General features: G+C 37.0%; 1 protein-coding gene across 1 annotated transcript in view; it reads right to left on the reverse strand.

Moving 5' to 3' along the window:
- Window positions 1-15,197, reverse strand: part of ABCD2 (ATP binding cassette subfamily D member 2) — a 62,734-nt gene extending 47,537 nt beyond the window's left edge. Inside the window, exons 1-3 of the mRNA XM_046012723.1 lie at window positions 14,074-15,197; window positions 12,347-12,527; window positions 1,644-1,765 (exon numbers count right to left, since the gene is read on the reverse strand). Coding sequence (XP_045868679.1) covers window positions 1,644-1,765; window positions 12,347-12,527; window positions 14,074-15,012 — 1,242 coding nt within the window. The 5' untranslated portion in view covers window positions 15,013-15,197. The remainder of the gene's footprint in view (window positions 1-1,643; window positions 1,766-12,346; window positions 12,528-14,073) is intronic.
- Between the last annotated feature and the right edge of the window lie 8,693 nt (window positions 15,198-23,890).

Here is a 23,890-nt window from a genome sequence, read left to right on the forward strand (position 1 = left end):
ATATGAGACAGATAAAATTTTGATTTGTCATTTAATTTTAATAAGGGATTTGTTACATCAAAAAACCTATCCCTAAAACTCTATCTGTAGATTATCAAAATTCCTACTTGAAAAAAAAATTAAAGGTTTATTTATTTACTTATTTGATAGAGAGAGAAAAAGAGCGTGTGTTAGCACAAGCAGGGGCAGGGGCAGAGGGAGAGAGAGAATCCACAAGCTATCTCCCAGGTTGAGGATGCAGCTGACACAAGGGCTGGACAGGGAGTGGGAGTGATAGCGGTAGGGGTGTGGGGGGGGGTGGTAAGGCTTGATCCCAGGATCCTGAGATCATGACCTCAGCTGACACTGAGAGTCAGCCACTTAACTGACTGAGCCACCCTGGCACCACTGAAAAAAATTTTAAAAACTGAGTTGTTTTGGTATGTGACCCTAAACAATTGGTTTTACTTTTTTATTTTTATTTTTTGTAAAAATATTAATTATTTATTTGACAGAGACACAGCAAGAGAGAGAACAGCAGGGGGAATGGGAGAGGGAGAAGCAGGATTCCCTGAGAACAGGGAGCCCAATGAGGGCTCGATCCTACAACCCTGGAATCATGACCTGAGCTTAAGGCCAAACGTCAGGCCAGGCACCCTGGTTTTACTTTTTTAAGGAAACCCAATTCGATAAATCAGTTGTTGAATGACACTAAACATTTTGTGAGCAAATCACAAACTTTGTTACTCTTTTATATGGTCTAGTCAAGAATGATTTAATTGGCAGAGGAATTTGTAATGATGCTCCGGCGATTCATATTGATACAAAAGTCATAAGAGTAATTAATGGTGAAAATAACTGGTCATGGGAATATTATATAATAGCTGAAATAAATAATTTCTAATTTTAACCCTCTGATATCTGCAACTCTTATTTCCATTTTTTCAGCAAATATTTCTTGACCGCATGCAATATTCCACACATTAAAACGAATATTAAAATGCAAAGGTAAGTAAACTGATGCTGCTTTCCACTCAGGGTCTGGTGGGCAGTTATAATGTGGTATTGCACCAGAACACAGAGAAGGAAGACCCAGACTTTGCAGAGAAAGTAGAATCACAAGAGGGTTTTAGATGTGGTCAGTGAGGGTTGACTTGACATGAAGGATGAGTAAAAGTTTGCAAGGTATATAAATATTATTGGCTAACACTTATTGAGTTCCTAAATATGTGTTGTTTTAAATATTTTACGTATATTAACTCACAACAACCCTACCAAGTAATGCTACATTATCTCCATTTTACAGATAAGGAGACAAACAGATTAAGGAACTTGATCAAGTTCACATAATTTGTACATACTAGATCAATTTAGGCGCTCTGGTTCCAGAATCCATACCTAATAGACTTTTTTAAAAAAACAATTATGTCATACTACAGACAGAAAAAGAGGAGTTAAAATTAAGAGCAATTAAGAGCATAAAAACTAGAGTATTAGCAGCAATACATGTGGGAGTTGCTGCCCTTTATCTTGATTATACTCTTAGGAATTTTTAGTAGAGAAAAGATATGTTTCCAAATTGCTAAGTATATCTGATAATTTACATTTTTCTTGATTTCCATATTTATTATTTTAATCAAATAGACAACAAGAAATGCCAGTACCTCTTTGTATGAAGACATAATCCTTTCAATAGCATCGGCTCCAGAGGCCAATAAATTTCGAGCAGTGGTAAAAGCTTCTGTTCGTTCACTAACCATAGCTTGTTTTTGGCCATCCTCTAGATCTAAAAGCAAATTACAAAACTATTGAGTTTTTTCAGGTGAACTATTTTCTTTTTACAAATGGAATTGTAGCTAAAAAACCCACATGGTAAATATTTCATTAGTATCAGCAATTTCCTAGAAATTTAATGAATTATTGAAAATAGAGTATTTGTACCAGATTTTATTTAAAGCTTCCTTTTGTTTATTATTTTTCTAGGAGGAGAGTTAATACACTTAATTAACAATTAAGTCTATTTTCATTTAGCATTCATTTAACCCTTTCCAGATTCAATTCTCTACCCCTCTTATGGCTAGGTAATAAAATACTACGGATTTGGTCAAGAAAATACTAATAACTGGGATATAAGCAAATATTTCTAGTGTGGTTCCTCCAATTGAACTGCAGATTAGCTGACCTTCATAATCTAGACTCAGTTCATCTGTTTCACCTAAACTGCCCCTATATTCCACAGCACCTCAAACATGCAATATTCTGTTTATCCTTTGGTATTTGCATTTACCATTTCTTCTGAGTTTAAAATACTTCCTTTTTTGCCTAGTTCTTTCTTCATGAAAGTGAACTCTTTAATATAGGTTTCCGTGGGAAACCTTGCCTGGCTTTTCCAATGGATTATAAATTCCTTAAAGGTTAAGACTATGTCTTGTATTGTTTATTCCCGGTACCAAGCAGAGTGTCTAGCACATGGTACTCCTCAGTGTATACTGAATGAATGCATGGGTGAGTAAATGGATAGGTAGATCAACATCCTAAATTTCTGTCAATGCAGAATTATGGTCAAGAGTAGGAGTTAGACTAGGTTTTTGTTTTGTTTTGTTTTTAAGATTTTACTTTTTTATTTGACAGAGATCACAAGTAGTCAGAGAGGCAGGCAGAGAGAGAGAGGAGGAAGCAGGCTCCCCACTGAGCAGACAGCCTGATGCGGGGCTTGATCCCAGAACCCTGGGATCATGACCCGAGCTGAAGACAGAGGCTTTAACCCATTGAGCCACTCAGGCGCCCCTAGACTAGGTTTGAATCCAGGCTCTACCACTTATTGACAAATGGTAAGATAAGTAGAACAAGCCAATTATCCTCTCTATGCCTATTTTCTCATGTGTAAATGAGGGAATTAATACTATTATCTGAAACAATTCTATCTCAAAGGATTGTTGTGGGACTTAAAGGTGAAACACAAATGAAGTATTAGCCCAATCCATGGCCTATAATAAGTGCTCTAAATGTTAGCTGGTATTACTTTCTTTAGTTATTATTATTATTATTGCATATTACTCAATTCAGCCTTATTCTTCTAAATTATTCTCCCCAGTCATTACTTTAAACTTCCCATTAATATGATTCTCTATTTGGTTCTTCTATAATTTGTCTCCAAAGTTCTAAATTAAATACTGCAAAACTAGTAAAAGTATTAGAATGATATGATATAGATAGCCATAGTCCCCTTTTGATATATATTTCTCTCTGGTTTATCTCAGTGTGGAAGTTGTTTTTTTGTTTTTTTTTTTTCCTCTATAACAATGCAGATATTTAATTTGTGCCCTCCTAAGACTACCAGACACTTTTACCTTTACTTGCTCATAGATAGCTCAGCTGAGTTGGGAAGGGATCCATGCATAATACAAGGTAGAATTCACTCAGCAGATATTTACTGAACAACTAGATGTGCAAGAATTTAGGCAAGGTGTTATAAGACATATAAGGATAAATGTGATTTTCAGACTCTTTCCTTAAGGTCCTCATTCATGGTTTGGTAAGAAAGAGAAGACAAATTCCTAACTAACCGTGGAGAGCAGCCTATTAAGAGAGTTGATGTGAAGTGTTTACAGAAGGCAGAAAATCATTTCTTGCTGCAAGAGACAGGGAATGCTTCATGGAGGAGCATACTATGAGAGAGGCCTTGAAGACTACGTACAATTTTAACAGACTACAAGTACAGCATAAGCAATGGCACAGAGAACGGAAATTTGAAGCAATGTCAATCGAATGATAAATAGCCTTGTCATGTAACAGTATGGGTGGTGTCAGGCACAGATTTCATTTGAGCATCAAAATCACCATATGTTCATGGAGACCTTCTATGGTAGTCCAGTATGGCCCCTCCTTGTTCTACTGTCAGTCACTGCTTTGCGAACTACCTTTAGTTCCCTTGAAGTTAGTTAGTTTCCCTAAGAATGAAAAAAAAAAAAAAGGTTTTGACTGCTGGTAGAAGTGAGGAGTGAAAGATGTGACAATAAATAGACTGAGAATAGAATGTAGATATTCTTAAATACATTTAAGTGTGTGATAAAATTTAGATAGCTACAAAAAAATTACCGAACGATTCTCAGCAAACTACCAAAATAATGAATTGCTGTATCAGTTAAAGTTCTAAGAATAGTTTTGGCTCATAGAGAATCTGGCTGATGATCTAAAATAATTATGGCATTTTATGAATTTGGGTTAAAAGGGGTTTGAGTAGCAGCTTGCATCAACAGCCTCTGTTAAGAAGGAGAAACATGAGCACAGATGGACTTGTATTTGATATGGCATGGTACTTTCCATGTTGCTTTGGCAGATTAATGCCTTACTGGGCTTTCTTCATGCTTTTAGCAACAAAATTACAAATCGCTGTGAACAGATTTCATCTGAATTTTATTCTACTGGTTGTTTTTTGGCAGGTACTATGAGAACAGTGCCCATAGTATTTTGTCATGCACTCAACAGCCAATTGCATAACCTCTATGAAAAAATCAGATTCCTTAGTTTCAGAATATAAATTCGTGACCTCAGGCACTCATTTATTTTGTATCAGAGGTCAGCCCATTTTATTTTCCTCACCAAATATTTTAAATGTTTTGTCAAACGTTTCTTACTTGAGGATATAATATTTAACGTTATATCTGCATATCTTACTGCTACTTTCCAGCTCTGCTAATAAAAGGTATTATATTGAAAATGGTGACATCTTCTATTATTCACTGAAAAGGTGAGAAAGGATTTAGAAACTAAAATTATGTCATTATACGCTTATTCAAAACCCATGCAAGTGTACAATGCAAAGAAATACACCCTAACGTAAACTATGCACTTCAGTTAATAAGGCATACATATGGATTCATCAGTTGTAACAAATGTACCACACAAATACAGGATGTAAATAATGGGAGAAACTGTGGAGGAGAGGAGACATTTGGAACTCTTTGTACTTTCTGATCATTTTTTCCCCATAAACTAAAAAACTGCTCTAAGAAAATTAAGTCTACTAATTTTTTAAAAGTGAAAAAAAAAGTTGGTTATTCCTCTGTGCTTTTTCTTGGGACTTATAACCCGAGTTTATTTCTTTTCATTTGCACTTTACCCTTATCATCTTGACAAATCTCAAGCTTTGTGCAATGGCAGTATCCTAACCAATGAGGTATATCCCAGTTGCAACTGTTGCTAATTGAAAACTATCACCTTGACAAATCTCAGCAAAAACTTATGGTCTTCCCCTACCTCTTACCATATATAAATATCAAATCTAATTGGTTTGAAGATCCCCATGTGAAATGAAAAACCAATAAATTTCTATAAGATAAAATAGGAGGTTATCTTCATGGCCTTGGATTAGGCAAGTATTTCTTAAACAGGACATAAAACCACTAACCCCACACAAAAAAATGATTGATAAACTGAACTAGGTTAAAATTATGAACTCCTCTTACACACTGTTAAGAGACTGAAAAAGTATGAATAGGATGGGAAAACTGGTATTTGAGACTGTGTGTGTGGGTGTATGTCTGACGAAAGTCACATTACAGAGTACATGAGCTTTGAAACCAATAAGAAAAAAAAACAGGTAAGTCCATTTAAAAGTGAACAGAAAGCAGCAATGTCTACAATAGCCAAACTATGGAAAGAACCTAGATGTCCATCAACAGATGAATGGATAAAGAAGATGTGGTATATATACACATTGGAATACTATGCAACCATCAAAAGAAATGAAATCTTGCCATTTGCGACGATGTGGATGGAACTAGAGGGTATCATGCTTAGTGAAATAAGTCAATCGGAGAAAGACAACTGTCATATGATCTCCCTGATATGAGGACGTGGAGATGCAACATGGGGGGTTAGGGGGATAGGAGAAGAATAAATGAAACAAGATGGGATTGGGGGGGAGACAAACCATAAATGACTCTTAATCTCACAAAACAAACTGGGGGTTGCTGGGGGGAGGTAGGGTTGGGAGAGGGGGAGTGGGTTATGGACATTGGGGAGGGTATGTGCTATCGTGTGTGCTATGAAGTGTGTAAACCTGGTGATTCACAGACCTGTACCCCTGGGGATAAAAATACATTATATGTTTATAAAAAAAAAAAAAAAAGAAAGAAAGGATGAATACCCAACTTTTGTAGCAACATGGACGGGACTGGAAGTGATTATGCTGAGTGAAATAAGTCAAGCAGAGAGAGTCAAGTATCATACAGTTTCACTTATTTGTGGAGCATAACAAATGACATGGAGGACATTGGGAGATGGAGAGGAGAAGGAAGTTGAGGGAAATTGGAAGGGGAGGCAAACCATAAGAGACCATGGACTCTGAAAAACAACCTGAGGGTTTTGAAGGGGCGGGGGTGGGAGGTTGGGGGAACCAGGTGTTGGGTAATAGGGAGGGCATGTATTGCATGGAGCACTGGGTGTCGTGCAAAAACAATGAATACTGTTATGCTGAAAAAAAAATAAATTAAAATAAAAAAATAAAAGTGAACAGACAAATCATTGGTACTTCCTAAGAAAAGCTACTCAAATGGCAAGTAAACAAATAGAAAGTACTTAATTTCATTAGTCATCAGAGAATTTTAAGTTAAAACCACAATGATGTACCACTATGCACTCACAAGAACACTAAAATAAAAAAGACTGACATCAAACATTAACAAATGTTTGTGAAGCAACTAGAACTCTCATACATACTATATGATACTAAATAGTATCAAAGTTTCAAATAGTATCAAAGTATACAAGTTTCAAACCCAGCAAACACTGATGAATGGTTAGTAAAATAATGACCTTTACTGCGGCATGTTTGGGGGAGGAATAAGTTGGGGATGCGATAGTGGACTGAGGATGGGGATAAAACTGGAAGGAGCTAGGGGTCCCGGGATGAAGGTATGTTTCTATTTTTTGTGACTAGTGATTATGTATATGTGTTAACTTTGTGGCAGTTCATTGAGTGGTACACTAGCGACTGGATCCTTTATGGCCTGTATGTTATACTTTAAAAATTCCAGCTGCCAAATATAGCTATGTAATAGGGATAGCTAATTATAGCTTAAAAGTACATCTTTTATGTGTTTTCCTAATTACTGTTACAATAATTGGTCAACAGGAGAGGAAGTATATTCAAATTGACCCATAATATAAAATTATATTCCAGTACTTTTATATTAGAATATGAAACACTAATACAACAGGAGTTATGGATATAGCCTTATTGGAGGTACATTTTAGGAATAAAAAACATCACCATGTTACTAGGTGATGATAGAGTTTAGTTCCATTCTTAAGAGCAGTATCTCTTGACTGCTACTCTTGATGGGCCACCTTATACTAACGGACCACCAGCAGATAGACACCACTGGCAGGGCTAGCAGCTTAGATGCTTTCTTCGCTATTACATGTCTGTGATAAGGTCTGGCAGGAGGGACCTATAAACAGCGTTCTCTCGCCTTGCCTGGAACTGTTCTTGATATGAAGAGAAGAAAAGTGGCCTATAACATTAAAAAAAATTGAGGGGATGCTAGATGACCAACAGACACAGAAACGATGCTCAACATCACTCATTATCAGGGAAATGCATGTCAAAACTATAATGAGGTATCACCTCACATCAGTCAGAATGGCTAAAACCCAAACACAAGAAACAAGTGTTGGCAAGGATGTAGAGGAAAAGGAACCCTTGTGCACTGTTGGAGGGAAGGCAAGGTGGTGCTGCCACTGTGGAAAACAGTGTGGAGGTTCCTCAAAAAATTAAAAATAGAACTACCATATGATCTAGTAATCTTCAGTAAGGGGAACTCACCTAAAGAATACAAAAAATGGGGGCACCTGGGTGGCTCAGTGGGTTAAGCCTCTGCCTTCGGCTCAGGTCGTGATCTCAGGGTCCTGGGATCGAGCCCCACATCAGGCTCAACAGGGAGCCTGCTTCCCCGACCCCCACCTCTCTCTGCCTGCCTCTCTGCCTACTTGTGATCTCTCTCTCTCTGTCAAATAAATAAAACCTTTAAAAAAAAAAAGAATACAAAAAATGTATTCAAAGGGATACATGCACCCCTATGTTTATAGCAACAGTATTTACAATAGCCAAAGTATGGAAGAAGCCCAAGTGTCCATCAGCTGGTGAATGGATAGAAAAGATGTGGTATACATACACAATGGAATATATTCAGCCATAAAAAAGAATGAAATCTTACCTTTTGCAACAACAGTTGAGTTGCAACAACAAGAGTTAGAGATTACAATGCTAAGTGAAATGAGTCAGTCAGAGAAAGACAAATACTATACGATTTTACTTATGTGGCATTTAAAAAAGAAAATGAATGAGCAAAGAAAAAAGAGAGAGAGACAAACCAAGAAACAAGCTCTTAACTAGAATGGCTATCAGATGGGAGGTGGATGGGGGAGATGTGTAAAGTAGGTGATGGGGATTAAGGAGTGCACTTGCCTTGATGGCTTCCAGGTGATGGACGGAATTGCTGAATCACAATATTGAACACCTGAAGCTAATATAACACTATGTTAACTATACTGGAACTTTAAATTTAAAAAATTTAGATGATATCTCCCAGGTAACTATTTTCTTCATATAATTTCAATCTCTCTTTCAATATTAAAAAAAGGGGGTAATATCCTATAAAAAACAAAATAGAAAATATACATAATTAACTATTCCAGTGCCTCTTTTTCAACCATTTGGTCACATGATTACTTAGTGTCAAACTAAGTTAAATACCTTCTAGAGCAATTTCCAGTGCAGGTAACACGGAGGCAGCATTGTGAAGGGCAAAAAGGCAGTGCACTAGGAATTTTATGGTGTCTTCTATCCTTTGTGCTTCCACTAACCATTTGTGCAATTCTGGGGCTCCAGACTAGATGACTAGGAAGCTCCTCTTTTCATGTGAAAATAGCATGATTGTACTTGCAATTTCATAATGGGAACTTAAATATAAACATAATCCTGTCCTTACCATAAGATTTCACTTACAGTTGTAGGTAAATAGTATTACAAAACTATTGTAGAACCATTTTTCTTACTTCCTCCAAAAAAAAAAAAAAAGAAAAATTATGCATGCTCTTCCTACTATTGGCATTTTTACCTCTGGTTTGCTAATCATTTCCAAATGCCTTGCTCCTTTAACGACAATAACCATGCCAGCAAACATCTATTGAGCCTTTCTTATGAGGCAGGCAATATTCTAAGTTTCACACATGCCATCTTCTTTAATCCTTATAACTACCTTGCTATAATTTCCCCCATTTTGGAAATGAGAAAATTGAAGCTCAGAAAGGTTAAATGATTTGCCCATAGTTGCAGCCTTACATAGTAAGCAAAAGACCCGGCATTTGAACCCAGAAAATCTGACTCCAGTACCCACAAGGTAGGAATATAGTAAATATTAACAATTGCTTCCACCTAAGTTTTAACTCTACACCAAGGACTGTTTCAAAGCACATTAAATGCTTTATACATAATTTCCTAACAATTCTGTGAGATATATATTCTTATCCCTATAGTTAAGATGGGAGGGGCACCTGGGTGTCTCAGTGGGTTAAGCCTCTGCCTTCGGCTCAGGTCATGATCTCAGGGTCCTGGGATCGAGTCCCGCATGGGGCTCTCTGCTTGGCAGGGAGCCTGCTTCCTCCTCTCTCTCTGCCTGCCTCTCTGCCTACTTGTGATTTCTGTCAAATAAATAAAATCTTAAAAAAAAAAAAAGATGAGAAAGCTGGGACATAAAAACTTATGTAATTTTCTCAAAGATGAGTAAGTATTAAACAGCAGAGTCAAAATTTGAGCAGGGGCCTGCTTCTTTCTCTATTCTTTTCTTTCTTTTCTCTATTCTACTTTTTCTCCTTTTCTCTTTGCCATATCTCTTTTATTCACCCACTTTTCCCCATGTATTTTTGTCTTAAAATACACAGTTATCATGTACTTGGTTCATCTCTAACATAAGGGACAATGCAGGGCGTATGTGCAAATTAAGATTGAAGACAACATTAGAATATAGGGTATGTAATTCCAAGACCTACAGCCTCAAAGACATATCATTATTGCAAAAAATAATTAATTTTATCTGAGTAGAATAACAATATTTTCATGTGTCAAATTATTATAGGTCAAATATATTTAGTAAAAATATTTGTATAAACATTATAAGCATATAGGTAGTAACTTAAGAAATTACAGAAGATCTTGAAGTGTACTCTCATAATGCTGACATATGAATTTATGTTTTGTCTATGTAATTGTCTTATTGCTTCTCTTTGTATAAAATTTTCTTCTGAAAGGAAGCTTTAAGAATTACCTTGTTCATTTGCATAAATGTAATTATCATCATAATTTCTATTTAAAATTTTAATGTTTCTTTAGTTTAATAAGATATTTTCAGGATTTATAAGATTTATTTTTAAACATCTTATTACATCACCTGTAGAAATAAGATTGTTAGATTCTTTGCACACACTGTTTACTTCTAACTGGTCTCTGTGGGGTTAATTTGTCACCATTAATAGCCACATTTTCTCTGTTCTATGTTGAATACTTCAGGGTTTTCTAATAAGACCAGTGCTTCCAAGGAATAACATAATAACATAACTACACCATAATCTTGTCATTGGGGTTATCTCTAATATACCTTATATATGAAACTTTTATCCATAAATTTAAAGAGACTCACTATGAATATCTGATGATTTTGTCAAGTTTCTTGGTAAAACTAATCTTAAGACCATAGGTTTTTAAGTGTCTTTTTTTCTCTAATACTCTTCTGAAAAAGTAATCATTTCATTATGGAAAGGTTAAGTCTAAAAGTATTATTACTAACAATGCCTTTTTCAATATAAACTTACTAAAATTATTTTAAAAAATAAAGTATGAAAATAGATAAAAATTAGTTTTCCTAGCAGTTTCAATACATTGGCTATTAGAGAGTTATGATGTAGAATATATTTGGTATATGTATAGTACTCATCACAAAGGATTGACAAATCTTAATTTACTAAAGTGAACAATTTTAGGTTAAGAATGACTCAAATTTGACAAATATTTTTGTAAGAATTGGGTAAAGCATTGAAGCACAGTTTCAATATATTAAAGAAAAGGTAATTTTGTATTTGTTTTTATTAGATGACTTCAAACAAATAACTACTGATTCTCAATTCTATACCTAAAATAACTGTAATATGTGTGAATTCTGTCATACTATTACTAGTGTTGCCTTTTGTTTTCTAGGTAATAATTGTCAACATATATCAAGAACAGCAAGAGTATGCTCTGTACTTTATAAACATTTTACTAAATCTTCACAATGACTCTCTGAAGTAGACTTTCTGATTTTCATTTTATAGATGGGGAAATTGATTTTTATAAAGTTTAATTAACATGACTAAGAGGATACAGACAGGAAGAGGGAAAGCCAAGATTTGAGCAAAGCTCTGTCTCATTACAAACCCCATGCTTTTCTCTAGCTCCTTCAACACCAAGGCCAATTTTGGTCAAGTGGTTTTTAAAGAGGAGGGAGAATATTTTGGAAGAAGAAGAGAAAACTATCCTCCTTTAATTAATTCTGCCCGTCTTTGCCAATTACAACCCGAACTCCCTTGTTAGGTTTTATACAACATTTTAATGTTGTCCTTCTTGCCCTTATCTTTTTTAGTTAATCCAAAGGATGAAAATGTTGGTAAAAACCACTGAGATTGTGATAGAATAGAATTAGATGCCTGCAACTTGCTAACTCCTACCTCCACAATGCCACTAAATCATGCTACATAGGTTGTTACTGGTATTACCTATAAGTAGAGGAGACCTTGTTTTATGACATGAAACATTTCCTGATATAATATTCCTGGTTCCTTCATGTAGTCAACCAGTTCTTCAAATCACAAGTGAGACCAATCCAGTTATAGAATATTTATAGACTAAAAGCATAGGATGTGCAGAACTGAAGTTTACAACACATGAGGGGAACTTGTATAATACTCTTTTTGAAGGTATTATTTTGTTTTGAATTTAAGTGCAAACTAGAGAATCATTGTGTGTTAGGCAGAATAATTAAAATTGCTCAAGGTCACCTCCTAGAAACACTGCATCAGAGATCTCTGAAATATTTCCGAGCTAGAAGGGTGTTTAGAGCTCTTTGTTTTATTTTTATTTTTATTTATTTATTTTTTTACATAGCTGATCTTATTATTGGATGTTGCAAGGTCTGTGACTTTTTTCTGGCCAGTAATGACCATAGAATAACGACTGCAGACACAGTTTCACTCACACAAAACCAGCAGTGACGCCTTCAAGAGAACTAATCTTAAACATATACTTGAAATTGAGCATAAATGTCATTACCACCATCTGCAAAGCCAGTTGCAGTGATAATAGGTACAGCCACCATAATTAGTCCACTGCTGCTCCAAACATACTTCATCAAGAATTGTTCTACCATGATGTACCACAAACGTTTGGATAAAATGAGGTTCATCTGATCTGCTAAAGCTTTGTAACTTTTCTGGAGTTGCTTCATTTCTACCTATGGAGGGAAAAAGAGAGAAGAATTAACCTAGCATGAGCTATAAAATTAAATAATGTATGTTTGAGGACTTTCTTAAAAGATAAGAACATATTATTTTGTTTTACTTAGTATAGTATTATCTATGATTCTAAAGGTAATAAATACAGATCGCTATCAGGAGTTAGCATTATTATCTAGTTTTGCTCACCTGTATTATTTTTAAAAAACCACAATACTCAGTCAATATAATGTTAAGTATAAGATACACAGAAGTGATTTATAATTATGATTTCAAAATGATATATATAAGATATTAAAATTAAATAATATCCTGTAAGAGAAGAACAAACAATGTTAGAACCTTATTTTTCTGATTCAACCAAAAATACCTAAAAATAAAAACATGACACATACACGTGTAATTAGACTCCACTTTTGAACTAACTCAATTTACTGGATTTTGTTTTAAATGCAAGAAGCCTACAGCTAATTTACATCACTGAGTTCAATGAGTCAAGAGGAATGACCAATCAGTATGATTAATATAACACATGAGACCAATTTTCAAGTGGGAATTGAAGTCCTATATTTGCTTTAAATTTTCTTCTTCAGGCTGCTACTCTTTAAAATTTTTTTGATAATTGAAGATGCTTCAAAAATTAAATGATTCTCTTTGGTAATTAAAATACCATTTTCAGCTTTAGAATTCCTTAATTTGCAAATTCATTTGTATTAAGATTTCAGATGGATCACCTTAAAAATTTCCACCATAGTTAATATTCTGAAGTTACTTTAATGCACTGCAAGCTTATGTAATTAGGCTAACTATTTTAGGGACCTACTTAATGTTGAAAATCTTTAATATTTAAAAATAACATTCTGGAACTCCTTTTCTCATCCTCATTTCTTCTCTACTCTTAGCTTTTCCCTCAAAGCTAGGCAAAATTTCATTTCACTGCCTTTTTTTACTTGTCTCAAGCTATGGTGCTGAACATTAACTAAGACTAATGCAAATGCTATTTGTGAGACACATTCTCCTGCAATTCTGAGGACTGAGGTCACTCCATTGACCAGACATGCAAAACTGTCAAACATGTCTTTCACATAAAAGCATGGGTTTTTATCCCCCTCTTGAAAAACAAAGGAACAACAACAGCAAGAATACCATCCTAAATTTTCTATCCTGGTGAAAATGTGTTTACTGAGTTTCCAAACAAATATCTCCCTCTAATGCTAACACCAACCAGTTAGAATTTAAGTTTTAGGCAAAGGCTTTGGAGAGAATTCTGAGCATATTTGGGTAGCTTGAGGGAAAGTAGTCTGCTTTTTCAGATTGCTGAAAATCTTATCCCCATGAATCTTCAGAGAAGTTTGCACTCCACAGTTCTTGAACAGCTTGTAATTAGAAAGGTAAGGAAGCATATATTTCAGTACAGGTTTAGATGTCATAGAAATCTAAAACGCTAAAGAAGTGGGTCCATCAACAGGACAACAGATGGTATCTAGCACTGCAGCGGCAGCTGGAAGAGTCACATTTCACTCATCACCTTAATTTCTATCTTACCTTATGTCCTCTGTAAAAGGCAATTTCTTCGACATTCGCTATAATTCTGGAGTGCACATACCGCAAATAGCCTTTTCTGTGAGCTTCTTCAGCCACCAATTTACCAAATTTGGGAGAGCAGGCTTTCAAAACTTTAGCCGTGGCATATACCACAAGTCCTGCTAATAGGGTGGGCCCGATAGGACTCGCTCCTCGGGATGTAGCCGTCTGGATGAGCGTATAGGAGGTCAGGATTACATCTAAAATAGGTTTGGTCAGATTGGAATATAAGTGAGCCACAGACTGGGAGAACATCATAATATCCTCAGTAAGAGACTGGTCAGGGTTTGCCAGCCTCCCATCCATATTGATCACCTTATAATAAGTCTGATTTGTAAAATAGGTTTCATAGGCATGGTCTACCAGGCGAGTTCTGAAGGCCAAAGCCAGTTTGCACTCCAGGTACCTGATTGCACTGTTAACAAAGGTGGCAGGGATGGCAATCATGAGCCACTTGATTAATTTGATGATGAAAGTCCGAGGCTTCTTTTCCACAATGCTTTTCACGATTTTTCCATCCAGACCAGCCACATAGATAGACAGAAAGGTTCTTGAGATTAGAGCCACCGAGTGGAGGCAGAGCCAGCCTGTTTCAGTGGTCACAAGTTTTGGAAAGAGAATTTTCCGAAGTTCTAGGAGCTGTTTGAAAAAATCTGCATTAACTCCAGGACAAGGTTTTTTACAAGTGTTCTCGGTGCAATGCAGTATTTCTCTGTTCTCTGCAGCCGGATAAACTGCTTCTTTTTTCTTCCTGTGGCCAGATTGCTTTAAACGCTTGCCAATGATGGGGTAGAGTGTTTTCAGAGCATATGCCGCAGCCACCAGGCAGGCAGCCCTTTTAGCAGCACTCGATCTGGTCCATTTCACCCGATCAGCTGCTGCATTTAGCATATTTGTCATTTTCCCAGTTACCCAAACAGGCTTCGAAAAGAATTGGTTTTAAAAGATCATGCTCCACGGGAATCCCCGGCAAATGTTTCAGAAAGTCCTACAGCGTTCCATAGTCCGCAGCATTTCTCCTCTTCCGTTTTTTGTTTTGTGTTTTTGTTTTTAATGTTGCTCTGCTGTGACAGATGCAGCAGAGCTCAGACTCCACGGCATCTACGGGGATGAATCCCTCAGAAGCTCAAGCTGCACCAAGCCGCCCCAGGCTCCTCCCTCTCAGGCTCTTCATTGGCTGGGGGAGCGGTGGGACCTTGGAATCCTTGCTGCCTCCCTTTGAACCTTGAATGAGGAGAGAGCAAAACGAATTACATCTTTAAACAGGCGTTCAAAGAGTTAAACGTCTATTTTTGGAGAGGTCGAATCAGGGCAGCTGCTGGCGACAAAACCTGACCTAGCTACTGAGCATGCTCAGCGTCACTTAGAAGCCCACAGAAGTTTTAGAATATACATCTCTTTTCTAAGGTTTTAGTAGGTACCACAAGGGGAAGAGCAAAAAGAAAGGGAGTTTTTCAAGAGCTGTGAAATGAGATGAGGGAGAAGGAACTAGGGAGCTGAGGGAGGAGGGACAGCGGGCTAACATAAAAAGAATCTGAACAGGATATGCAATGAATCTAAAACGGAGAGAGAAGAAAGTGACAAGTTTTGAGGGCACTGGAAAGAACAAAGTATCGAATACTTAGGTCTGTTTTTTGGTGCCGTTCCTCTCCCCCCGGGGCATTTTATTTTTCTCTCTCTGTGATAGCACATGAAGTCCCAGAACCTATAAAACAAGCTGTGGTTGAGGGTATATTTTTTGTTTTTGGTAAATAAATGGAAGTCTTCTGTATTATAAAAAATAATTATTTTCTGTACTTTCATCCCCGTGTTTACTTGTCCTTGTAACAATAAAAATCTTCCAGGGGCGCCTGGGTGGCTCAGTGGGTTAAAGCCTCTGCCTTCGGCTCAGGTCATGATCCCAGAGTCCTGGGATCGAGCCCCACATTGGGCTCTCTGCTCCGTGGGGAGCCTGCTTCCTCCTCTCTCTCTCTCTGCCTGCCTCTCTGCCTACTTGTGATCTCTGTCTGTCAAATAAATAAGTAAAATCTTAAAAAAAAAATCTTCCAGTCCCATATTTGCTATTTTTAGCAATGGAACATATTTATTTACAATGTGACTATTAAACCAGCAATATTTCACTTCTTCCATCTCCTAGTGTCCTTTAGATAGTTGTTACTTGGAGGCATTTGACTCTATAATCAAAAGTTACCATTTGGGAACCCAACCCGAGTTAGATGGTGCAAATAGGTTCTCCAGAACCTTACTTATTTTTCAAGAGTTTTGTTTGTTTGTTTTTGTCTTTTTCAAGCTCTCGTTTTGTTTCTTTTGTTTAGGCTTAGACATAATCTTCTGGTTACTTCCCATTTCCATCTTGGTTATTTGGTAAAAGCCAAGTGTGTTAATGAAAAATTCTGTACATCATGAATGGAGGACTTACACTGCTAAATAGTCAAGAAAATTCTGCATATTTTAAAAAATGTAAAGGTCCTTTTTTTAAAGGTAAGGATGGGTATATATTCTCAAATATGCAAAAACATTTTTTCTTTCTCATGTGCTCCTCCCCCCATACACAACATACACATTTTAGTCATCTAAAAGTCTGGGAAAACATGCATTAAACAGAGGTCAGCAAATTACAACCCAAACAGTGAGCCAAATTCAGCCCTTGAGCCAAGAATAGTTTTTACATTTTAAAGTGGTTGAAAACGCATCAAAAGAAGTGCGCTTAGGTGGCTCAGTTGGTTAAGTGACTGCCTTGGGGCTCAGGTCACGATCTCAGGGTCCTGGGACCCAGCCCCCTTATCAGGCTCCAGGAGCCTGTTTCTCCCTCTCCCTCTGCTCCTCCCCTGCTCGTGCTCTTGCTCTCTTGCTCTCTCTCAAATAAAGAAATAAAACTCTAAAAGAAAAAAAAGAAAAGAAAAGAAAATACAACAAAAGAGGAGTAATATTTTGTGTTGTGAAACTTTACTGAAATTTTTATTTCGGCATTCAGAAATAAAGTTTTATTGGAACATAACCATACCCTTTTATTTACTTATTGTTTATACTTTTCAAGCCACAGTGACAGAATTGAGTAGGTGAAACAGAGCCTAAATATTTACTACCTGACTCCCTTCAGAAGAAGTTTGCCAACCCCTCTGATAGAATATAAAACTGGTCTCAGTGTTGAATGATCTTCATTATTCATTTGACTATGAGTAAAGAACTATTCTTTTATAAGTAACAGTATTCATAAACTTTAAAAACTCTTTTCCCACGTACCTATATTAATTCCAAGAATCATCATAGGTCTCTTTTCATTTGTTTGCATTCCATTCAGCAAATGTATAATGAATGAGTGGCAAATTTCTACAATTCTCTTTGATAGTTGGCCATATTAGCAGGCACAATCATTTCATTAAGACTTTCTAAGTCTGTATGTAGAGATCACAGTGTTATAGTGGATATTTTCAACATGTTTTATTCTTAATCTTATGCTTTTTATGTACCAAAATAAGAGTGTCAGACATTTACAAATTTTAATTCTTTATATCTCATCTCCTGACTGTGACAGGACAAGTGAAAGGCCAGGATAAACTTCAGTGGGAATGACAGGAGAATGTTCAGCCAGGCAGAGCATGCTACACAGAGGGATGTGTAGGTGTAGGTCAGAAAGCAGCTGGCAGTTGAGGCAAGTGGCTTACATCACTGGCAGAGGACAGCCATTTCCTAGAAGGAGCAGTGCAGTGGGAATCTAGATGCAAAGAACATTAGAGATCCAAACAGGCCCGCACATAATTATAGGTAGGTCAGTTTACAAACTGGTACTGAGGCTGGGGTATAGGAGCAAGGTTTTAATGTGTGGAGTGAAAGACTTGTTAGAATGAGGATGTAGGTATGAGGAAAATAAGATAGAAATTTGGTTGCTAGAATTGTGTACAAGGAAAGTTGAAAGCAAGTTACTAGACTGGGGAAAAGGTCATTGTGAAATTTGACTTGATATTGAGCCCCTTAAGTACAGACTAACTAAAACCATTTAAATTCTTCTACCCTTCATTCCCACCCTTCATTCCACCCTGCTCCCAAAGGTCAGATTTGGTCCCAGCATCTGAGACTATGTTCCAGCCTTCAGAAAATTCAAAGGAAGAATTCAAGATGATAGAAAACCAAAGAGGTAGAGGCACTGGGGTGTCTCAGTGGGTTAAGCCTCCACCGTTGGCTCAGGTCATGATCCCAGGGTTCTGGGATCGAGCCCCGCATCAGGCCAGGGAGACTGCTTCCCTCTCCCCCCTCTCTGTCTGTCTCTCTGCCTACTTGTGATCTCTCTCTCTCAGAAAAAATCTAATTTAAAAAAAAAAAAAAAAGAAAGAAAACCAGAGAGATAATTCCAGTTGGAAATATATGCCATTTAAGTAAGAAACTAAGAATGTCAAGGTACTTCTTTCATTTTTTATACTGACAATATTCATTTAAAACAAAGATAATGTTAATTTGCTTTGAATTCCAAATTAGGTGAGAAAAAGGATGTTGAAAAAATCACTTGTTACTAAACTAAACATAATTCAGCCTAATTTCTCCTCAAGCGTCTCAATTTTACATATGTTTGTATGGAAAAGTATTAAAATTTTCTTAAGGGGGAAAACAATCTTAGAAAATGAATGAAAATTAAAAATAATAGTTTCCAAATTACTCTGTTCTCTCTCTCTCTCTCTTTTTTTTTTAGAGATTTTATTTATTTATTTGACAGACAGATCACAAGTAAGCAGAGAGGTGTGCGGGTGGGGGGGTGGGGGGACAGGCTCCCTGCTGAGCAGAGAGCCCGATGCAGGGCTCCATCCCAGGACCCTGGGATCATGACCTGAGTCTAAGGCAGAGGCTTTAATCCACTGAGCCACCCAGGCCCCCCTCATGTGGTTTTTGTTTTTTATTTAAGAGTAGGTTCCGTGTTCAGTGTGGCACCTAGTGTGGGTCTTGAACTCATGACCCTGAGATTAAGAACTGAGCTGAGATCAAGAGTCAAATGCTTAACCAACTGAGCCACCTCGGTGTCCCTAGGTGATATTCTTAATGTCAATGTCAAAGTGAACACTACCAACATCTATGGAAAAGCCAGATTAAAGAGGTTTTGTATATATTCAGAATATATAAGAAACATATTAAACCATATGTTTTATAAACTGTAAAATATCAGAAATGATTTTTTATAATAGATCTCCATATACGAGGATATAAATAAAAATATATATAATGTAGATACTATATATGTTATGAGTTTAGATAGTAAATCACCAAAAAGTAGTTTTTTTTTTTTTTAGTAACATGGATTAAGATTTAAGAATCTTAGATGGATTTTCTTTCACCAAATGCTAAGTAGTATTTCATCTGTGCTGTATTCCTTTCTTGAACTGTTTCCTGACCCAAGAGATTACCTAATTGCCCTACTGGCCCTAAAATAGCACTGTGTTTGACTCATTAACTATCGATCATGTTAGTTATTCATGAGAGGCATAAACAACACTAAAGATGAGATCTTAGGTCAGCATTTCAGCTGTTACAAATAACCACATAATAACTAGTTAATAACGAAATGGCTTTTGCTGTGAAGGAAAAATCAGCAAATATCTTGTCTGAAGATGTTTCTCATAGATTAATTTTTTTCCTTAGCCTAATTCACCACTTCTACTGCCTTTCTGTGACTGGAAGGAAAGCAGTGAGTGTTATTGATTTCTCAGTAAATTGATCAACCTCTCCTTTATGTTCTTTCATATACAATATATCAAAAGGGTCCGTTAATCTTTTAGCAAATTATTTTCCCCTTTTAGTTAATTTAGTCAGTTTGTACCTGTTTAAAAATGTTGAAAGTAAGGGCGCCTGGGTGGCTCAGTGGGTTAAAGCCTCTGCCTTCGGCTCAGGTCATGGTCCCAGGGTCCTGGGATTGAGCCCCACGTCTGGCTCTCTGCTCAGCAGGGAGCCTGCTTCCTCCTCTCTCTCTGCCTATCTCCTCTGCCTACTTGTAATCTCTGTCTGTCAAATAAATAAATAAAAATCTATAAAAAAATAAAAAATCTTAAAAAAAATAAAAATGTTGAAAGTAGTAAAGGATAATAACTCTAGGTTATTATGTCTGACTTGGCTGTATAGTTTAGATACTGAAAAATGACCAGTCATCCATGTGGAAGACTAATTTGTTCTGAAATGGTGTATTCACCTGGTCTAATTCAAACCAATAATAGGTATACTCTGGTGAATTTTTATTGTAAAAATCAGTATTTATATGATTAAATAAGATATCTACCCTGGAACATAATCCTATTTTATGTACTTTTTCCCAGTGACTTAACAGAAAATATATTATATTTGAATAGGCTAAATTCTGGAAAACAGTCATGACAATGGGGGGAGGGTACTTTGTGGATTTATTTGGGACAAGAGATTTCTAGTTTCCAACCAATATATCATAGAATAGTTTGTAGGATAAATCTTTTATGAGGATATACAAACATAACACAGAAATGAACAGCAAAATCCAGTTTTTGTTTTGAGTATTTCTGATAAGAATTTGAGAGTCTTTGGGCCTTTGCAGCTTAAATAAAACTTTGATCACTCAGACACTCACAAAATGTACAGAATAGTAAATCACTAGGGTGCAGCGTTCCTAATAAACAACTGTTTACTGAATATTAAAACAGTATGTGATAGATACTTAAAGGATTTGGATGGGGAGTGATAAGTGGGAATGCAAGCTTCATCTTTAGGATTAGGGATCATATAACTTTGTCTTTGCCTTCTTTTTCTCTCCCAAGTCTGATCTTTGATCTGAAAAAGAAGGCTGAGACCAATACAGGGCTAAATAAAATTATGGTGGAGGTGGCTTGAAACACTAACCCTGTGGCCACAGTCCGAAACTTCATTTACTTAGGCTTCCCTTGCCTGAGCGGTTAAAACTGCTGATTCCTCTTCCCTTACGCGGACTGGCTGCTTTCCCACAGCGTCCCTTGCGGCCCTATCAGGCCACTGTCTCCGCAGAAACCGCAGAGGCTTTTGGGAGGCTCACAAAAAGCCAGCCTGGACGCAGAGGCTGTCGGGAGGCTGGGCGGTACGCCGCAGCAAGCTGAGGCTGAGGAAGTCGTGGCAGGGCACAGACTGAGACGTCTGAGCTCCCATCTTTGGGGCCTCAGAAGTTTCTGAGAGATGAATTGGGTCGGGGGATCTCGGTGAGTTGTGCTTTTGGAGCTCGAGACCGTAGGCCGTGAGTCCTCGTACATTTATTCCCCAAATGGCGCCTTTTTCCTAAGCCCTGGAGGGGCGGGCGTAGCCTGAGCTAGAGGAACCTTGGTAGGCGTGGGTCTTTTCATTGGTAGCCCAACTGGGAGACCTTAGTCGCTACCTCTCTGTTCTAAACCAAAAGCAAATCAGCTTCTCGCCACAGTCTTTCCAAGGGCTTCGTGTGTGGGGTGCACAGTGGGTGAAGTTCTTTGCTTTCCCTCCCCCGTGTCCCATGTCTTCCTTCTCTAATGAGGCCTCTCAGCACCTGAGCCCTCTTCTGCCTTCTTCCCGCTTATGCCTATCTCTCAGAAGTTTTTTCTCAGGTAGTATATAGCTTCTGTATGAATGTGGAAAGTATTATGGAAGAGATCATTCCTTGCTGTCCCGAAGCCCATTGTCGGGGGAGGGGGCAGTGGCAGTATCAGTTATAAATTTAGTTTGCTTTTTAAAGGAAGGTAAAGTGAACATTTTTTTTGAAGATTTATTTATTTGAGAGAAGGCGGGCATGCGCATGCGTGCATGTGACCTCACAAGCGAAGGGAGGGGCAGAGAGAATCTTCAGGCAAGGAGTCTGACATGGGACTCTATCCCAAGACCCCGAGACAATGACCAGAGCTGAAACCAAGTGTTTGTGGGTTAACCAGCTGAGCCATCCAGGTACCCCCGAAGTGAACAGTTTTTAACTGCAATAACTTATAAGAGAATTGGCAGTTTATTTTGTATTTAGCATTAATACAAAGCATGACTGGTTGACAATGTAGTTTTGTATAACATTTTCATTACTCCTGGCCTACGGTCCACTTGGATAGAAATAATGTGGGCCTGTAATTTCATTTGATAAATTCCTTGACAAAAGGAAATTTTAGAATTGAAATACTAATCTGTTAAATAGTTTTTGTCACAAGTAGACCCAGAGCGGTGGTGATATGGTTAGACTATAACACATTTACATTCTAAAGGATTTTGTAAGGAGAAAGACAGCTTTTGTATTCACCAAGTATTGTAACTATGCCCAGTAATTTTAGCAAAAACATATTATCCTTTTGAAGAATATGTTAGCATTGTATTTTAGAAATGTCTCTGAATTATTTCTGGCTGGTGTTCTAGCGTCACACTTCTACTTTGTAGTTAGAAAATTCACTTACAGGCTTCACAAGAGTTAGGTGATATATGATTATAATTTGATGTTTTTGAATCTGACAGCCTTTAAAATGAATATTAAATGAGACACGGAACAATTTTGCAAATGCTTAAATGCTGTTAAAACGTAGGTGCCATTATTCTCCTATATGTAAAGCTTCTGGCTCTTCAGAGAGTAATATTTTGCATCCTATTGGGAGGATGCAAAAGCAATATACCGCAGGAAATAGTCTAGCAGTGTGTTTTTCAAAAATGAAGTAGAACTGTGCCTGGAAGTATTAGGTACCACTGGGGCCTAAGAAACCACAGAAGTAATATGACACCTCTCTCTGGAGCAACAGTTTTACTCAGGGATTAGAGGAAAAAAATATTTTTAAATTTAAACAAACATGGATACATTATGGATTAAAGTACGTAAATCCTGTGATATTTTAAGTTAAAATCTGCAACTTTAAATATATTTTCTTGGGGGAATGGACTCCTTAGGTCAAACCCCAGATTGGTAATGAAACAATGAGTATTTCCATTTTTTACTATGATAGCAAATGAGGTGTAAAAGATCAGTTGATCATGGTATTGTGATCATGAGGGCCTAAAGGGCCTCAGAATCCAAGACAGTGCTTAGTAATGACTACTAGCTACTGATTAGAGCTGTTATAGAATAAACATTTTAATCTGTATCCCAGTCCATTCTGGAACTTGTTTATTACCCTCCCTTATTAGAGTTGTTTTCCGGTTGAAAATTTTGAGAAATGTTAACTTAAATACAGACAAATGAGATAATTGGGGAACATTTACAAAGCTCTATCAGAACTTCCCCCTTAGAGCATTCAACATTAATTAAACAAATAGGTTGTCACATGCCTTCCTGTTTAGGGCATTGTTAATCTCTGTATGGGGTGGGGGAGGAAAATGCAGAAAAGAAAAAGATGTGATATTGATCCACAAAAATAATTTGTGGTAGAATGGTGAGAATAGGATAGTATTATTACTAAATAGTTAACACTTAATATTAAAAGAAGCACTTTCCTAAGTGGTTTTTCACATATTAGCTCATTTACTCTTTTTTTTTTTTTCTAAAGATTTCATTTATTTATTTTGACAGACAGATCACAAGTAGGCAGAGAGGCAGGCAGAGAGAGGAGGAAGCAGGCTCCCTGATGAGCAGAGAGCCCGACATGGCGCTCGATCCCAGGACTCTGGGATCATGATGAGCCGAAGGCAGAGGCTTTAACCCACTGAGCCACCCAGGGGCCCCTACCTCATTTACTCTTAACAAGAATCTCATGAGGTAGATAAAAATGTTATTCCTATTTTACTGATGCACTGTTAAGGTTAAGTGACTTGCTCAAGATCACCCAGCTAATCAGTAGCAGAGTTAGGATTTGGGAGCAATGTGTTTAACCACTCT

The sequence above is a fragment of the Meles meles genome, chromosome 7 (genome assembly GCF_922984935.1).
Source record: "Meles meles chromosome 7, mMelMel3.1 paternal haplotype, whole genome shotgun sequence".
NCBI classification, from domain to species: domain Eukaryota; kingdom Metazoa; phylum Chordata; class Mammalia; order Carnivora; family Mustelidae; genus Meles; species Meles meles.